This window comes from Gouania willdenowi, chromosome 5 (genome assembly GCF_900634775.1).
Source record: "Gouania willdenowi chromosome 5, fGouWil2.1, whole genome shotgun sequence".
Taxonomy (NCBI): domain Eukaryota; kingdom Metazoa; phylum Chordata; class Actinopteri; order Blenniiformes; family Gobiesocidae; genus Gouania; species Gouania willdenowi.
The window spans coordinates 6,908,378-6,927,635 of record NC_041048.1 but is presented as its reverse complement, the minus strand read 5'-3'; the positions used below and the strand labels follow the sequence as shown (position 1 = coordinate 6,927,635).

Sequence of the window (19,258 nt, the reverse complement as noted above, 5' to 3'; positions counted from 1 at the left end):
CGTCCAACAGTCCAAAAACATGCACTGTATCTAAGGGTAATCAGAACGTGTAAATTGATTATAGCTGTAAATGGTGGATTTTGAAAGACTGGCATTTAACTCCATACTCCAACATACCGTACATGTTTTGCTTTATGTGTATATTTTTCCTACAAGACCAAAAAGGGAAGAAAAAAACATCTCGTTTTATTTGATAAAACAAGTGATGAAGTTTGGGTTGAGGGTTGTGTAATTTTGATTGTATGTTAATAATTGATCTGACTATAAGGATGACAATAAAGTTATTTTTGAAAGACACAAGGACGATTTGTTTATTCACCTTGGCTTGAAGGAAACATTGATGACAATATGTCAAACACCATTGAATATGTCACATACAATGGCTGAAAATATTTGTTATAAATGCTTTTCTGTATTTTAACATAGTACTGTTTTTGCTAAATCAATTTATCCAATTTATGTGCCAACAGTATCTATAAAATAATTGTACAAAACAAATACAGAATTGGACATTCATTAGGTAACTGTTTTTCAACCTTGGGGTCACCTGAAATGTCTAGTAATTGATACAAATTTTAAAAAATCACTGTATAAAAATGTGTTTTTGAATTTTTATAATAATAAAAATAAATATAAAATATAATAAATGAAAACAGTTAGCGGTGAGTGCGGCGCCACCGTACCTCCAGACACTTAGAACAAATATATATTCGTCTTTCCCATACACTTCCTGGAACGGTGTTTCTATGGCTTGGGGCCAACCCACTAGAAATGTATTCTCTATTAGAACATTTACGGTAAATGCCGTAGCACGTTCGAAAGGCAGCGTCATTGCGTCATTCTGACGTAAGTACGTAAACGTCACCCGCTGGATGTTTATTGTTTACGGCAGACAGGGCTTTGGTGTACGGCTGGTAAGATGAGCAACACTTCTCTGCTATGTTTAGAGTTGTTTAGCATTTTATGTGGTTCATACAGAAGCCAGTTTACGGGTTAAACACTAGTACAAACCAACTAAGACGTAAGTTATGAAAGAAAAAGTCCTATTAAAGCCAAACAAGCGTTTAGGTTAGCAATTTACCCACATCCAGTGATAGTTCTTTGACGTGGTTAGCTGAGCTTTGATTCACTTTATTTGTCATTTTCATCTTCTGACACAGGTGGACTTTGTCTGTTGAAGTCGTGATAATAAGTGTGATAATTTAGTTTGTTTTCACACATATGTTTCTGCTCTACATGCAGCTTGTTAGCATGTCAGCAACAACCGAACAAAGGAACCAAAACAAAGCGATGCAATGGCAGTCACGTGTTTTATTGCTTAATCAGCACTTCTTTGATTGTTGGAGTGCCACTGTGTTGATTTATTAATAATAATAATAATCACAAATACATCCCGATGGCTACTTTAGCATACAAGCTAATGACCCTAAGGCAGCTATTAATAGCAGCTGAGGTGTCACTAATGTATAAATGATGTTATTTATGATACGTGGACGTTAACGTCAAACTATGGAACAGCCTAAAGGATGAAATAAAATAAACCAGTTTAAAAATATTTTTAAATCATGTATAGTTAATATAGTAGGTATAAGAAAGAAAAGCAAAAAATTTCATCCCGAGACAACTATAATATATAATATGTATATAATGGTATAAAATATATTAATACTTAATAATAAAATGTATATATTGGGATACAGCATATTATAACATTAAATATTTCCACATTATATTTTCTATGTATAATGTAATTGATGAAATTTGTGTAGTAAATAATATTAAATAGTAATACATTATTATATACATGCATGTGTATGTATGTACTGTATATATGTTGCATGTGCAAGTATAAACTGTATATATATATATACAACTTTGTGTAGAACATATATTGATTGTCTATTGTAAAAATAGTAATATTCGTTTCCTAATTATTTTTTATTGTGATATTATCAAGAGAGCCTTATTTAGTTTTTGTATGTGTGTATAAGCTTTTGCTTCAACCCACACCCTTTCAGATGATTAGTTAGATAATTGAGTGTTTGTTCTGTTTTATGCTTTTCTGAAGACTGCCAAAATAAAATTAATTTACCGTTTAAGGAAGTGTTCTTCTTCCTCTGTAAAACATGACTCCAGCTTGTATTCTCTGTATTCTCTTGAAATATGGTCAATATGTTGAATAAGGTGAGCTCAAAATTCATGTATATTAAAAGATCAACGCTAATAATTTCCTTCTTTTGATATGAACAGATGAAACTATCAGTCATCAGTAGTTAGTGTCTGAGCAATTGAATAAACTACAAATAATACATATTTAGTTAATGTGCAAAAAATATCCTCCTGAAAAAAAAAAATATCCTCCTGAGCTCTGCAGTCTTATTTTTTGTTTGTATGTATTGTGTTGTTTAGACATAATGTTGCGGCTTCGCTGTAAGACCAAAAATGGCAGCCACGTAATGCAGGGCCTGACTCACCAGTCCCTGGTGCAGGAGCTAAAGACCAAGGTGGAGGAACTGACTGGGATTCCCTGTGATGTGCAGAAAATAATGGTTGGATACCCACCATCCAGCCTTGATCTTCAAAACGGAGACGCTCACCTTAAGGATTACCCCATCAAATCAGGTGTGTGGAGAATTTAATATTACCTATAAATATCCACTGGAAATATCAATTACAATTTTCAGTTTCATCATCTTTACCTGTTTGGATGAATTTATTGGCTATTAAACTTCCTGAAATGGTACCGAACATGCTAAATGAGGTTAATAAAGTCAACTACTGTTATTCATTTTCAATTGTATAAGTTTTCTTTCCTTCCTTCCTGTCTGGAGTTTGAATGTTCTCCCTGTGTTTGTGTAAGTCTTCCTTCCAGTCATAGTAATCTGAACTGTATTAACTTTTTGAATATTATGTAAAAGTTTCATTTACTCAGACAATCGTTCCTGAGGAAATTCACTTTTGAACTCCTGACATGTTTCTACTGACAACTGTCAGTCTATCTTCAAAGGAAACATCAAAGCGATCAGCAGACGTCTCTGACGAAGACTGGCAGTTGTCAGTCGAAACATGTCAGGAGATCAAAGTGGGTTTCCTGAGGAACAGTTGTCTAAATAAATGAAACCTTAACATAGTCATCTGAACCGCTTGTTCATCACAACACGGTAGAAACACACTTCAGATGAAGTTCTGCATTGATTTCCAATCACAGGATAACATGATCACGACTTGATCTGCTACACATAGTGAGAGATTTGGGATGGGATTATCCTCTGTAGAATTGAACATATTTGTCACACTTTCGCCTGTTTCTCTGTGAAAAATAGTGTGTAGATGTGCAATATTGTCCCTAAACATGACACTTGGGCCTGATTTTAAAGGGTACCTGTAGTGGAAATGTATGTAACAAAAATGTATTAAGTGTATTACCATTAAACAAAATATGTGCACCTTTTTATAATAAAACACATTAAAAGGACTTTTTAGAAAAAAAAATTACTATGGGGAGCTGCCATTTTGGTCAGAATATGATGCACTTTTGTTGATTGGCAATGGTGCATTGTGGGAGGTGGAGGCATAAGAAGTCTGATTACATTGTGGGAAGTGAAGGTATGAAATCGTTCTAAAAAGTTTTTTTTTTTAAAGGTGCACATATTTAATTTATTGGTAATACATTATGATGTGAGGGGAAAAAAAGAAAAAGGTCAGATTGGTTTTTCTGTCTCAGAATGTCAATTCCACTCTACTCCCCACACGACATGTGACCCACATTAACTGTGTTGTGTGTGTTATGTACTGTCTGTCCATAGGAGACACTCTTATTGTTGAGGAAGAGAAAAACAAGCCAAAGCCCAACAACGTTTCTGCTGTAACTAAAGCTCCTCGTCTGGAAGCCTCACCCGTGCTGGCACGCCGTGTAGTGCCGGCCGATAACTCCTGCCTCTTCACCAGTGTTTACTACGTAGTGGAAGGGGGCGTGTACGACCCGGCGTGCGCCCCTGAGATGCGTGGCCTCATAGCGCAGATCGTGTCCAGTAACCCCACGGCCTACTGTGAAGCAGTGCTGGGGAAAACCAATGAGGAGTACTGTACGTGGATCAGACGCGACGACACGTGGGGTGGAGCCATCGAGGTGTCCATCCTCTCTAAGTTCTACCAGTGTGAGATCTGCGTGGTGGACACTCAGACTGTCCGCGTGGATCGGTTCGGAGAGGACGCGGGTTACCCCAAACGGGTCTTGCTAATCTACGACGGGATCCACTATGACCCGCTGCAGAAAGAGGTCCCGGGCTCTGACGCCCCTCCTCAGACTATCTTCTCCACCACGGACGACGTGATCCTGGCCCAGGCCCTGGAGCTTGCTGATGAAGCTCGGCGCAAGCGGCAGTTCACAGATGTGAACCGCTTCGCGTTGCGTTGCATGGTGTGTCAGATGGGTTTAGTGGGACAGAAAGAAGCACGGGAGCACGCCAAGGAGACGGGCCACACCAACTTTGGTGAAGTGTGAAAAAAATGGCGTTGTCGTCCTCACTTCTACAAATGCAAACCCACCACAGCCTGTTGCTCTGTTGGTCCGTCAGCTTCTGTGATCCTCTACCTCACATCGTCCACTGACATGTTCAGAGACTGTGTGGAGTCTCTAAACTTGCTGTTATGAAAGGGATATTCCACTGTTTTTACAAATGTGGCCTAAAACCTTTGAAACGTTCTCATTAGAAGATCTATGCCTTAAAAAACACATTATTTTACATCACATTCATTTAATTAACATTCTGCTATTTTGATATCACATGATTGATGATGTCACACACGCCCCCACTGCCCGTAAACATCCCATTGTTTTTTAATGGAGCGAACATTCAACTCTGCTTTTTAGATCATTTAGCAGCTTTTTCAGTCAAAATCACAACTTGTGCTGCTTTTGGTTGCTCTAAATAATCAGGAGAAGTTAAAGATGTCGATGTAAACCTATTTTGTTTCCTGAAAGAGGATAAAAACAGTTAAAATAATTTATGACCGCAGGAGGCAACAGTTCCAACTATGGTTTCGTAGTAGACTTAGAAGCAGAGAAGAAGAGCTCTCTTAAGGGACCTTTACTCCCCCCTGAAACAGTGCGCTGACACGCTCTGGTGGTGGAAGTTGGCAAGTAAATCACAAGACTGTTGAAGACACAAACCCTGAGGATAGACCTCAAATTTTTCTTGATTATTTACAGCAATTAAAAGCATCACAAATTGTCATTTTGATCTAAAAAGCTGTGAGATGATCTAAAAAAATAGGCTGAATGCTTCACTGCAATAGAAAACAATGGGATGTTTACAGGAAAATGGGGCCATGTGACATCGTTAATCATGTGATTTCAAGATGGCAGAATACAGGTTCTAAAACGGTAAAGTAGTCCCTTTTTAAATGGGGCCATGTGACATCGTTAATCATGTGATTTCAAGATGGCAGAATACAGGTTCTAAAACGGTAAAGTAGTCCCTTTTTAAAAAAAAAAAAAAAAAATGAATATGGTGCATTATAACGCATTTTGTTAGGCATAGATCTTCTAATGAGGACGTTTAAAAGATTTTGGGCCACATTTGTAAAAACAGTGGAGGATCCCTTTAAACGTCACATATGCTTTACATGGTGACCAATGTCATGAAACCAACATGATTTCATCTTGACTTGATCCCAGTCACACTTGTCTTAAAGCAGCACATCAGGTTTGACTGTTATTCACTAATGTCGGTTATACATAATGTTTTTATGTTTAACAGATTATGATTTCAGCACTTTTTTAAGTTCATTATTGTCAACGTTAGGCTGGATTTATTCACAAAACAAGTTTTTTTTTGGTTTTTGTTGTTTACTGTCCTTCACATTTTTGAGTAAGAAATTTTGCATTTTAAGTTATGACAAATTTATAGTTTAGAATCTGTGTCGTGACTTAATGTGAACAATGTCTGAAAGTGTTTCAATGCTAAATATTAGTTTTTAAAAAAAAAACATTAATGGTGCTAAAAAAAATTCTACAGCTCACTTTAGCTGTAGAATATCTCCGTTAACATCCTGCTGTAAGAAGCTAAAATTCACTGTGTGTGTGTGCATTGCCAACGTATATATATCACAATGCTGGGTGACACTGTTTGAGATCAACTTTTGATGTGTTTTTAGGCACATTGTGCTCACTAGTCAGGATTAACACTTCATTTCTTCTATTTAATAGCTCTATAGTTTGTAGTTTTACTTTGAAATATTTGAGGGTTGTGCATGAAGTGAGATTCCGTTGCACCAGGGGAGCATGTTGTCATATTTCAGGTGTCATCGCTTCACTTCTTTTGATGCTTGTGACTTAAAAGAATTGTCAAGCATGCACTTTTTTATTTCACGCATTAGTTAAAAAACAACTGTATTAACAGGATATATTAATATTTTTTATTTTTTTTTTGGGGGGGGGGTTTTATGTTTCAGAAGTATATTAATAGGATTTGGTCATTTCAGTGGTGTTTCTCTTTTCTCAAAAGGTCAACAGGTGGTTTGAAATTATTTTAAAGCAAATAGTTTATCTTTGTTTTTAACATTCTTATGGTGAAAACTGGCAGGATTCATGTTCTCATGACTAACAATGAATGTTGCACACAAAGCACTGACTACAGAATCAACTGGATTTACTTGATTTCTTTCAGTGTTGTCACAAATAAAGAGAAAAAGTTTCACTTTTGTGTAAGAGTCGTTCTGTTCTAACACAGTTGGTTTTTGTTCAGATTGTTCTCTCCTAATTCAACAGAGTTAGGTTTAATTTTTAACAAGAGTAAATTATTTATTATAATTGTTTTGTATCATTGTCATCATTCAGTTGGAGCCAAATTTGATACAAATATAAGATCAGAACTGGTGAATTTAAAAAAAAAAAAAAAAAAGATTAAATGTAACAACAGTATAGCAATTAGAGCTGGGTATGGTTTAAAAGTTCCCAAATTGATTAAGTTTACATTTTTCTGATTCAATTTAATATGAGATTCAATTAAATTCCATTGGACTTTCAATTTGGTTAAATATATTTCATTCACAGTATCAGTATTAATTAAATACGGATGTGATTTTTTATTTTTTTCTAATAACTATTTTTACAGCATATGGAAGAGATTCTCAGAGAACTAATGCTGTAAACAGTGGAAAGTAACTCTAAGTTGGTGCAATATTAAAAATATTAATGTTTGCATTCAGAATAGCGCCCACAGCAGTACATTAAACACGATAGAAAAGACTTATTAAATAATTTATTTTTGGATTTTATAAATCGTTATCAGGCCATTTAAAGGAAAATCAATTCAAATTAATTTAAAAAGTAACTAAACCCCAAAACCCCCTTATCTACTCATTACATGTATATTTGCGTATTGTTGATGATTGATCCTGGTCCAAATCTCAACATTTAAGTTTAAGCATTTCAATTTGGCGTGTTTTTTTTTTTGTTTTGTTTTGTTTTTTGTGAAATGTCAGTGACTGCCCTCTATGGGTTGAAAGCCTGCTATTACAATTGGATTTTGCTATTGGCTGAGAACAAGGTCCTGTGACGTCATTGAACCATCTTTCGTCACAAACAAGCACGGTTAGCTCCGCCCATTTTATAAAAAAAAAAAAAACTACCACCTGTGGACTCTACAATCAGTGGTGAGTAGGTTGGATTGAGAGACGAGTGAATAGAGAGCTATATTGAGTAATGAGTAGCTAGTTAGCATAGCATAGATCGTTAATTGGAGATTTTATAATATAAACTGGGTGTGTCTTAACTGCTCAAGGAGCCCCGCCCAAAATTAAGGCTTTTCTTTATTTTTCCTAGTGGCAGGTCAGCAAAAAGTAAGCTATATTGCTATAATCCCACTGAGCTACTCCTGATAAATGTGTTAGCATTAGCATTAGAAACAAACAGCAGGTGGGCATTAGCACAGACCCAGTGCTATAATGGTTGAATTAAATGTGTTTTATTTTAAGTAACTTTGGCGCATCGTTGTTCAACCAACTGACCGTCCTCTCACTGTAGCTACAACTTTTAACGTTAGAGTTTATTATACTGTACATACAAAAAAAACGCTACAGTCTACAGAGGTCAGCAGATGAGCAGTTTGGAGGCATGTAGTTTTTTGGCTGGGTTATTTTATAAGCACAAGATCACGATTCCATTTAACAGACACTTTTATCCAACATGAGCAGTTATAGTTAATGGACAGTTTCTTTAACTGTTAATGTTTTACTGCTCATTCTAAAAGCTGTTTTCCTCTGTAACCACAGCTGTTTTTAGTGGAAATTTTTAATCTACAACCTACTAAAGTGTTGAGTAGATAATGACTGAATTTACCATTAAAGTAAACTCTGAATTACAGCTTTTAGTGTTACTAAAGCATTGGGATCTGTCTCAAAAAGCTGATTTATTTGTCAGGCTTCAATTTAAAAAAAAACAAAAAAAAAACAGAGCCAGTCATCAGGAAAATTCGAAAATTTGATAATTTTCACTCGTTTTCTTCCTGCAGCCTCAGAAACACGCTGCCTGTCTCCACCTGTGTTTTGTGTTGGAGGGGCTTGCAGGCTTCCCAAAAATTTTTTCCATATTACGGTATTGAATTATAAATCCTTAAATGTTTTCTACTGAAACGTTGTGACAAATGAGTTCAAGTGTCTCAGATAGGTGTACAGTACGTAAAAGGTGCTGCAGATTTGGTGTTGTTTGGTAATTGTGATAAGATTTTTTTTTTTTTTTTTTTTAAAGAAAAAAACAACAATGGTAAATGGATTTTTTAATGAAATCTTACATATTTGTTAAACTATAAAAACATGTTTTGATTAAATAAAAGTAATTAGTGGCTAGTAAAATAGGAACATGATTATTTCCTATGAAATGTTTCAGAACTGGTTGTTTGAAAATGAAATAATTTGCGTGAATAAAAAAAAAGTGTTGCATGTTGAAATTTAAGTATTTCCTACCTTTTTAAATTAATGCCAGTTATCCTTCATGATTATTATTCTCTGTCAATAAAGGGACGTTTTAAACGCTTTGCTTTATTCAGTATCTTTAAATCAGAGGTCACCAACATTTCTGAAACCGTGAGCTACTTCAAAGTAATGACCAATCTAAGCATTAATACGAGAAAAAACAAAGCATTTTGTCTGTTTTTGTTGCAGTTTTGTGTTTTTGGAGTCACTAGTGTATCTATGGTGTCATTTTGTGTATTCTTCAGTTATTTTTGTGTATATTTATAGTCATCTAGTGTGTTTTTGGAATCATTTTGTGTATTTTTCCTGTTGTTTTGTGTATTTTTCCACAACTATTATGTGTTTACTATGGGGGATAGTTGCCCATGTCTTCTGTAGATATCTACTAGTTCAAACTGTTCTAGTAAATTTAATTTTGAGGACAAAATATCTCCGATATATTTATGATCAACACTTTCCCGGGTAGGTTCACTTATGGTTGACAAGGTGAACACTCTGGCATTTACCTTTTCTATCTGACTATGTGTCGAAGTGTCCTTGGGCAAGACACTGAACCCTAAGTTGCTCCCAGTGGTCGACTAGCGCCTTGCATGGCAGTCCTGTCTCACTGGTGTGTGAATGTGAGAGTGATTGGGTGAATGAGCTGATATGTAAAGCGCTTTGAGACTGCTTCAGTGTGGTGATAAAGCGCTACATAAAATCAAGTCCATTTACCATTTTTTTTTTTAAAAATTGCTAAATCTTTTTCTACATTGTTATGTCTTTTACAATCTACCAGTTTTTGTACATTTTTCATCTTATATTGAACCTTTTGTTTATTTTTATTTATTTTTGAATGCTCTGAGCACAAATTAAAAAATAATGTACCTTTTTTTTCTTTTAATGTATAACCAAGAAACATAATTTAACATCACTTATTAAAGCTTTGGGATTAATAACAATGTTCTACTACTCAGAAACAAGCCAGAGTCTGAATCAGATTACAGGTGCTGCTGGCACAATAAGGACAGGGATCACAGCACTGAGGAAGGGGGGGGGGGACGCTGCGCTCTGATTGGCTGGAAGCTTATTGCACAAAATCCTGGAGGCAGGTGTCGTGGAGCAGCGTCTTCAGTTGCTCGTGGACTGAGTGAAGATGACTAGACGTCCCTCCATGTGAAGGTAGACTCTACATTATTGTCCCTGTCATTTATTACTTATCAACTAATAAAGTGTATGGGTTAAAACTATTATCTGAGGATTTATTTTATTGTTGGCTATTGTATATTTTTACACTGTGGAATAATGTTTTAGTCAAAAACTAATCCTGCTGCTCGTTTTAATTCAACTTTGTCCCAGTAAAGTCTGAAGACAGTGTTGAAGGGTTAAGTAAGGATGTTATTATTACATAATCTTCTCCAAAGCAATGATTAAGGACAATAAAAGCTGCTTTTACAGCCAATATCAAAGCACAGCAGAACTAAGAACAAACTAATGTTCAAACAAGTTTGTCACATCAGTGTTTACCTCTAATATAATATTGTGTTTTCCTTTTAGCATTATGATATGAATATTGTATTGAAGGCAAATTGCAGGTTTTTAAAAGTGTGTATAATTGCTTACTGTAAGTTTTAATTATGGAATAGTTTAACAGATGAAATAAAGGACTGTAAAAACATACGCAACTTTAAAATATATACAAAAAACAGATTTTAAACAACTACAAAACTGAGGAGGTATATAGGTAGTTTATATTATAAGTATAAATTGTGTATGGGTAGTATTCAACTGTATGCACATTGTTTATGTATTTAGATGTATGTGTAGTTGTATATATATATATATATATGTATGGGTGCATATGTGTATGTATTATATATAAGTAGCTCATAGATACAGTGGTTATATTGGGTATAAGAGGGCTAGGATTAAATAAGTCGGACTTCTTCTTTCTCCTTTTTTGAGCGTGTAAATGTTTTATTTAAATCTTCTTACTTAAATTAACTTGTTTTGTGACATTCTTTATGTATTGTTTTTGTTTTTACATGTTCAAAAATAAATAAATCAAATAAAATACTCTTTAAACAATTACAAACAAAATTGAAAAAGATGTGTTTAAACTTAAGCCTGCAAGACAACGGCGGTTCCTTATTAATCAAACTCATTAAAACCACAACAAACTCCATCACAGAGTTCATAATGTTCAGATTTATGAGGACTGACACGTGTGATTCCACATTTACACTTTATACTGTTTCAGTAAAGCAGGGAAACTGAACAGAGAGGCTTTGAGTCTCATTTGGCCACTCGCTGCCCCTTCAGCTCAAATGTTGAACATGAAGACAAAGAATTCTTTATACAACAGTTAAAGCTCATTTTTACCAGCAAGTGAAAAGCAATTTATGTTCTACCAGTTGTATCTTTTGCTTTTACAGATTATTTTTCCCTTTTCTCCTAAGATATATTCATCAATATGAAACGTTACCGCAGGGTACTGGTAGACGAAGATGGTCAAACTGGATATCATGTAACGTGCAGGAGATCATTAGTGCTGCCCTCCACTCCCTGTGAAACTGATCCAGTAGAAGAAGATTAGGAGCACCATGTGTTCTGTAATCCAAGTCACATGCAGTGGGATGACTTATGTCTGTCAGAGGAACGGTAAACTAGGCTATCAGCAAAGCAGTCCATTCATCAGAGAGCTACGTTACTAAGGATGAGAGCTGCTCTCACACACACACACACACACACACACACACACACACACACACACACACACACACACTGTGTGTGTTGTAGAAATAACAATGTGTTTTAAAACACACAGAGTCCGTGCCATATTTTAAGAAATACAAGTTTAAACCATTTAAAGACTCATCCACTCCCTAATGAGTCATCATAGTGAAACTCCTACATTTATTTTTCATTTTGTTGTTTGTCTGATATAAAATAAAAAAAATTAAACTTGCTACTTTAAGGTCAAAAACTTTCAAAAACCACAGTAAAGAAAATACAAACAAAACAGTATACTATAGCTGCTGCACATCAAAGGTCGGGGCCAGGCAATTTTAGCTGATATAAATCGGCTGGAAACAAAAATATGCTAATTGCATTTAGACACAGATGTTGGTATTTTGTTTGAAACAATAATTTTTTGGCTCCATAAGTGGAAAAAACAATGTTTGAAAATGCCATTTTTTTTAATTTATTACAACTGTTTACATGAGAGCAAAATTTAAGATGCTGTAAAAAAAAAAATTTTTTTTTAAATGAAATCAGTTTTTAAGATAAAATTCAGAAATGTTTGCAATGACTCCAAAAAAGTTAAATTAAAAAAAAGATCATTAAAAACTGATTTAGTATATGTTTACAATACCATTTATAGTGAAACGTTTTGATGCACCATAAGCTCAATTTTAGATAAATCAAAAATCTGTGTGGATGGTTTGTGTAGGACAATCTGAAGATGAGCTGTAGCAAGTTTGGTGTCAATTGGGCAAAGATTTTAGGAGGAGGTTTAATACGTTTTACAGTGATGGACTTCATAATTTTCCATAGGTTTAAAAGTACAAACGTTTTGTCACTTTTGTGACATCAAATCTGCAGCACAAATGGTAAATTGTTGCGAATTTTCAAAATGTTAAACTTCAGAGGGCTGTTTTTGCAGCTGAGGTCATCTGGGATGGGACTGAACCTTTGTGCTAAATATGGGAATTTTACACGCGTGAAAAGTAGGATTTCTTGAAGATGCAAAATAAAGAAAAGTTCCTTTTAGTACTCGATATAAAATCATATATCTTCCTAAATGTCAAACATTTATCCTGCAGCACAAATTTATGAACGTCAATTAATCAATGTCTTTATGACAAAAATACAAAAGCAGTGTTTACCTGACTTTTTTCTTCATCTTTTCCAGACTGGATGTAGTGTGGCTTTAAACCCTGGAGAAGATGCCCCAAAGCATCACTGGTCTGGAGACGAGGAGTGCTGTGGACAGCGCTGGTAGCTGGGACAGTGTTGTCAGTGCCAACTCTAATAACGTAAGAAATCAAGTTTCAGTTATTAATATTCTAAATAATGTAGGCTACACTGTCCTAAGATGATCCAGTGTCAGAAACCAGAATCAAAAATATCAACCAAAAAATATCCAGAAAGTGAAAATGACTATTTACCCCCAAAGGGAATTTCTTGTTGTTCTGTGTTCTAGAGCGATGACAGCTTGGAGCATCTGTCAGCCGAGGAAAAGGCCTGTCTTATGTTTTTAGAAGAGACAATTGAGTCTTTGGATGTTGAGGATGGTCGACTGTCTACAGATGAACTTCCCAATCCGGGCAACCTCGCGACCAAACTAGCAGATCTGTCAGCCTCTCTGAACAAAAACAAGCAAGGTGATTTTTTATTAAAAAAGCAGATGAAGATGCAGAGGTACAGAAGTCTGGAAAATAGCTGGTGTAGGGATGCTTTTTAACCAATATTTTACAAGTTCTTTGGCCAGTAACCAATGATATTTCCCCCCACACCTAATGGTTCATCTAGTTTCTGTAGAGGAATTAACATACTGAATTATTCTTTATCATGTTGGCAAATGCAGACATAAGACAAGAGCACTCAGAGCACAAACCTCCGCAGGTTTAGAGGCGCAAAGTCACCAAAACCTGTTCTGGATACTGTATCTACAGTACCTTCCGGATCATCTCCAAATAGAACTTGTTCTTCCTGTTGACATTGTCTCTAAACTCACCAAATTTAACTCACATTTACTACGTACCTACCTATACTTACATTTTGTCTTTATTGGTCAAAACAGCATTTTTACAAGATCCAAGTATTAGGCATCATAGCAATATATGACAAAAAAATAAATAATTAAACCTTTTTAATCGATAAATTCAGTGGATAATTGTACTTTGAGATTGTTGAGTGTCTCTTACCTTCGTTGATTAACAAACACTCCTGCAGTCTGCTCCACACATACAAGATGGCGCTGCTTAGTCCCGCCTCTCCTCGTCCGATGAGGCGTCTGCCTATATGAGGTCTATGGGTTGGTCAAGGAAGCAAAACCTGTTATTTTATCAGCTCAGCTATTTATATCAGCGGAATGGCCAATGTCTAATACTTAATTTTAAACCTAACATTGGCCGATACAACATCGTGCATTACTAACCTTGAGTGATGTTTTGATGGGTTTTTGTCTTTCAGGTTTGCCGGATGCTCCTCCTACTGAATCCGTAAGGAGGAACATGGGGGGCAAACTGCTCTACAGCTACTTGGTACCCACTCCTTTTGTGGTGGCCAACAGCTCACAGTGTTCTGTTTCCAATGCTAATGCCCCAAAGCTTCGAGTCACCTTTAAAGACGATAAACCTGTTCAGACACCCAAAGCACCTCCAGTACCTTTAGAAGTTAACGTTGTGACAGTACCTCCAACAAAACTCAAGGACCACCCAGGGAGGACCACCGACAGTCTCCAACCAAGAGGACCACTGTCCTACGACGCACTTGTACATTTGCGGAAAAGTGCGTCGGTAAAGAAGACGCCTTTGTGCCCCACGGTCGATCACACAATAGACTCGGACCAACATCTGCGTCACGTGAGAGCCCCAAACCCTAGAAATCCATCTCCATCTGACAACTTTAACTCAGAGGTTTCCAAGCCCAAGACGAATCCCCCCGCTGTGGCCCCAAAGCCAAAGGCCCTTCCTGCGAACATACCTGTAAAAACATCAAAAGGATCCACACCCTCAAAGTCTTTTTACAATATCAAGAATGCACAGGATCCTCAATGCGTGAGGCTCGAAGCTTTGCAGAAACTGGGCCTTCTAAAAGATGATGAGATGGCAAAAGACGTCAACAGATTCCCCTCTCGAGGCCCTACTAACTGCAGTCCCTCACGGAGTCCTTCATTCTGTCACTCCCAAGTGCCCCCAGAGCCCAAGAACAAAGCTCTACAGAGCAGTGCCAGTTTCCATTGCTACTCTAGAAATGACCAGCAGCCTACCACGGTCCAAAGCTCTGCACAATGCAACAGGTCCAGAAAAGTGGGCATGGAGCGCTCGGCCACCGTGGACGGCCACAGAAGCAGGAGTTACTTCACAGAGCAGTCTCATCATACTTCAGCCAAGATGGTACGAACAAGCAGTAGCACACGGGACGAAGTCCGACAGCCATCCACCTCACAGGTGGTTTATACCGCCATGGTGGTGCCTGGGATGGGAGCGGATCGGAAAGAAGCTCTGAGAAAACTTGGACTGCTAAAAAATTGAGGTCAGTCAACAATCTGGGACTGCAGATATACTGGAAGAGAAGCATCGGGTAAAGGCAAGCAAAGAATCTAATGGGAGTTTGATCATTCATGACTTAAAGACAGAAAAAGAATGAAAGGAGAAGAAATAAAACAAAAAATAAAAAAACATCAGTGCCTATCATCAGTTCAAGGCTGCTTTAAAATTTGGATGTTGGACCATTCATAGCTTGTATCTTATCTCACACACGTGCCTGTGAGCAGATTGATGATTACATCTCTGAGAAATGAAGTAAACCATGCTCTTGATAAAGACAAAACACTAAATTCTTTGTATCATTTTGCAGTGATAGATTTCTTTATTTTACACTAAATGTCAGTGAACAACGCTGTTATTGAGTGAATCAAACTTTAATGACTTCTAGATTGTGTTTCAACTTTTATCATTTTGATAACTTCAAATTAAAAGCAGCTGTTCAAAATGTTACACACTGACAATCGTCTTTACTATGTGCGTTTTGGATGAAATCAAAACTGCAGCCATCATAGGGCTTTAGTGAGCTTCTTTCACTGAGTGATAGACTTGGTCTGCATGTTGCTCTTAAGAGTGCATTGGTTTTCTAGTTGAAAAAGGTGTTTTGTGCTGAATTCAGTGAAATATTTGAATTGGAGTGAAAGTATAGGGTTTTTTGTTATACTGTAGGTACGTGTCATTAATGATTCATTCTGTTCACCTGTCAAATAATACAAATATAACACATTTAACAAGAGAACTGAAAACGCAAACCTCTGCTTAGCTCTACAGTAAATCTCCTCTTTGCCAGATATTGGCAGTTATTCTGGATCATTCACACTTTAAAGGCTTGGAAGGAATTTCTATCCCCATTACCATGCTATAGGTCCAAATGTATGGGCTTCCCTCATTTCTTTTGTTGAAAAAACGTGATAAAATGCACAGTCTAGATCAGATCCAGAAGAAACTTTGTGGGGTAATTAAGAAACCAACCGGACATAAGTTAAAAAAAACTTCATAAAATTTGGTCAATTCTGAACCAAGATATGAACATCTGAAATTTCGCCAATGATAAGAGTTAAGGATATTTTGATTTTTGAAACTGATCCAGAATCAGTGTATTGATCTGGATCCCCTCCAAAATCTAATGGAATCTTCCATGATGTAAGATCTATCTTTGGTGAAAACTTTGACAAAATCTGTTTGTTCCTTTTGACGTAATCCTACTAACTGGATGGATGGATGGATGGATGGATGGATGGATGGATGGATGGATGGATGGATGGATGAAGTTGAGCCAACTACTATCTGAACTATTTGTGTCCACCCTCGCTCTAAATGAACTTGCGGTTCACTTCATACGTCATTGACTTCTTTCCCTGCTCCTGTTACAGAGCATCTCTCTGTCGTACTACTCAGCTTACATGATGAGAGAGCCGACTCAGCAGATCATCCATTAGCCAATTATCCAATCTCCACCTTCGTGTGAACTTAAGCCAATGGGTGGAGCCCTTACTCAACTTTCTATGGAACGCTTTCTAATTTCTGTCACCGGCTAAATCGAATGGCTCGACATCTGTTTGGGAACAGCCTAGAAGACACTGGATTAGTGTCTAATTATTACAGTATTAAACAACAGTCACAATTCAAGTGTTATCTAATACAAATACGAAGAGCTTAGCTTCTGGAGAAGTGAATGGTGTCATATTTTTGACTGAGAGCTAGCACCTGATCACAGAAAGAAAAATATAGAAATCAGGGTAAAAAAAGCAAAAATGTTATTCTACAAAATATCATCTGCAAACAGAAATGTTTGGAAACAAGTGTTTGTATGATCAGAAAAAGTGTTTTTTTTCACAGGGAAAACCTTTTTAATGTGGAGTTTGCATGTTTTCCTTTTGCTTGTATGAATGTTCTCCAAGTTCTCAGGTTCTTCCCACAAAAACAAAAACATCTACAGTTTATAACTAGGGTTGCAAAGGGGCAGAACATTTCCAGGTTAATTCCACAGGAACTTAAGCCATGGAATTTTGAGAAAAATCTAAAATAGAAACTTTTCATGTAAATGTATTATTGGAAAGTAAATTTCCTGTTTTTCACCATTAATTCCAATGGAAAGTTTCCAACTTTGAAAATATCCTTAAAAACTTAGTTGAAATGTTATGTTACTTATTTTTGCATGGATGCTAACATTTATGTTTGGTTATGATACAGTTATTTAAAGTTACTCCTAATTTCCCCCTTTCCAATAAATGACTCCCATCAAAAGTTCATATATTTGATTATTCCCAAAATCCCAGAGCTTAAGTTTCCATGGAAATTTACTGGGAACAATTGTGGGCATGTGACTGACTGATATACCTATACCATGCACTTCATGTAAACAGTGTGTGTGTGTTTGTGAGTAAAAAACAAACAAAATACAGACAAAAATTACACATTTACACTGTGCTTGTTCTATTATAGTTGATTGAAAATTAAACCAAACAAACTTTTTATATGGCTGGAGATATTGATCGATATTTGGGCTACAGTAGACGACGAGGAAAGACTCACATCATAGATATCAATCTGCTGTCGGTGTTTCACTCGTTACTTTATTATACACAATTAATGATGCGGTTTACAAGAAACGGTCATGTGAAGTACATAAAAAGTTACTATTTTGTGATAATTATAGAAAGCTGAGTGAGTATTTATTATGTGTCTTTGATAACAAACACTTCTTTCGTCAATCATTACTAGTTACCTAGTGTAAACAATTGATGTTACTAGTTCACTAATGAAGGCGGAAATGCTCACTAGTTAACTCGTTCTTGCCCTTACTAGTAAGATATCTACTATTTGACTAGTAAACCTAGTTACAGCAGCACTAGTGAACTAGTCCAAAATAAAACATATCAACCAATGAAAACTTTTGTTCACTAGTGAACATGTTTTAACTTGAAAGTTTATCTTAGTGTGGACACGTTAGCAAGTAACAGGAACAGTTAACAAGTTACGGTCTATTGTAAGGGTGTACAAAACAATCGATTCGGCAATATATCGCAATATTTCACCGCACGATTATCATGTCAAACAATTTTTGTATGATGTTTTTGAATGAAAAATCAATTTAATTGCCCTAACATATTCATAGCACGTAAACGCCCGGTCAGTGAACCACATTAGACCTTGTTTGATTTTTTGTTTTCAGTTTTTTGCTCATAAGCAGAGTATCAGAATCAGAATCAGAATCAGAATCAACTTTATTGGCCAGGGGTGAATGAATACACACGAGGAATTTCTTTTGGTAACCTGTGCTCTCTCAGGTAGTATAACATTAAATAGTAACAATCAACTAGAATAAAGAAAAATAAATAAAATAGAGAAAAATAAAAAGAAAAAAGAAGTATAAACATAAATATAAGAGTAGTTAGACTAATATGTGCAAACTAAATAAAAATAACAAGATAATAATAATAGTAATAATAATAATAATAATAATAATAATAATAATAATAATAATGAAATAAAATAAGAATACAATAATAATAATAATAAGATAATAGTGCAGTAGTGCATTGATGAGTAGTGCAAATAGGTGAACATTTAAATGAAAAAATTATGAAATGATTATATCTCATGACGGCTTTACCTGTTTCCCATAGAAGGGTTGGTGATGAATCTAGGGGAATCATTCAATTCCAGGAAGGAAGCCCACTCTCTTTTGGTGAGGGTCCTAAATTCTGGGTCTTTTAGGAGTAATATGTTGAGACGCACATCAGACCTTGTTAAACTACCTCATTCCTCAATTCATTTTAGCTTGGAAGTTGACTGCACTTTATTTTCATAAAACATACTGGGCACTTTGATAGATGTATGTGGTTACTTATTTTTAAGAACAGAATCAGAATCTGTTGTCGAAGAAAAGGTTAAACTTTTTTTGAAAAATGTAATTTGGCAGTTTTATAAACATACCACTTGTTTTTTTTTTGATGCTTTAATTACTGTTAGTTATCATTTACTTGTTCTTGCAAGTTTTTATAAAATTAAATAAATTTTATTTC

The 19,258-nt window shown here is 35.8% G+C and overlaps 2 protein-coding genes and 1 long non-coding RNA gene across 4 annotated transcripts; 2 read left to right on the top strand and 1 right to left on the bottom strand.

Moving 5' to 3' along the window:
• Positions 1-855: 855 nt before the first annotated feature.
• yod1 (YOD1 deubiquitinase) lies at positions 856-5,343 on the top strand. 2 transcript variants are annotated; one of them, XM_028447142.1, is made up of 3 exons: positions 856-914; positions 2,410-2,622; positions 3,807-5,343. In XM_028447142.1, exons 2-3 carry the CDS (start codon positions 2,415-2,417, stop codon positions 4,502-4,504), a joined length of 906 nt encoding a protein of 301 aa, XP_028302943.1. In that variant the 5' UTR covers positions 856-914; positions 2,410-2,414; the 3' UTR covers positions 4,505-5,343. The 2 variants fall into 2 exon arrangements, with proteins under 2 accessions (XP_028302943.1, XP_028302942.1); XM_028447141.1 differs by having other exon boundaries at positions 899-1,021.
• A 4,693-nt stretch (positions 5,344-10,036) lies between these two features.
• Positions 10,037-15,469, top strand: LOC114463613 (specifically androgen-regulated gene protein). Its single transcript, XM_028447277.1, has 4 exons — positions 10,037-10,137; positions 12,872-12,995; positions 13,163-13,343; positions 14,155-15,469. Exons 2-4 carry the CDS (start codon positions 12,906-12,908, stop codon positions 15,216-15,218), a joined length of 1,335 nt encoding a protein of 444 aa, XP_028303078.1. The 5' UTR covers positions 10,037-10,137; positions 12,872-12,905; the 3' UTR covers positions 15,219-15,469.
• LOC114463614 (uncharacterized) lies at positions 12,852-13,992 on the bottom strand. The gene is made up of 3 exons (XR_003674109.1): positions 13,887-13,992; positions 13,128-13,324; positions 12,852-12,987 (listed from the first exon to the last, which is right to left on the bottom strand). It is a non-coding gene; the product is annotated as an uncharacterized LOC114463614 (long non-coding RNA).
• Positions 15,470-19,258: the final 3,789 nt, after the last annotated feature.

Bases quoted from the DNA above. Each gene is read 5' to 3' on its own strand.
- LOC114463613 (XM_028447277.1), top strand. From the start codon at position 12,906: ATGCCCCAAAGCATCACTGGTCTGGAGACGAGGAGTGCTGTGGACAGC. The intron at 12,996-13,162 runs GTAAGAAATCAA...TCTGTGTTCTAG, and splicing joins TCAGTGCCAACTCTAATAAC to AGCGATGACAGCTTGGAGCA. The intron at 13,344-14,154 runs GTGATTTTTTAT...TTTGTCTTTCAG, and splicing joins TCTGAACAAAAACAAGCAAG to GTTTGCCGGATGCTCCTCCT.
- yod1 (XM_028447141.1), top strand. From the start codon at position 964: ATGTGGTTCATACAGAAGCCAGTTTACGGGTTAAACACTAGTACAAAC. The intron at 1,022-2,409 runs GTAAGTTATGAA...TGTGTTGTTTAG, and splicing joins TAGTACAAACCAACTAAGAC to ACATAATGTTGCGGCTTCGC. The intron at 2,623-3,806 runs GTGTGTGGAGAA...GTCTGTCCATAG, and splicing joins GGATTACCCCATCAAATCAG to GAGACACTCTTATTGTTGAG.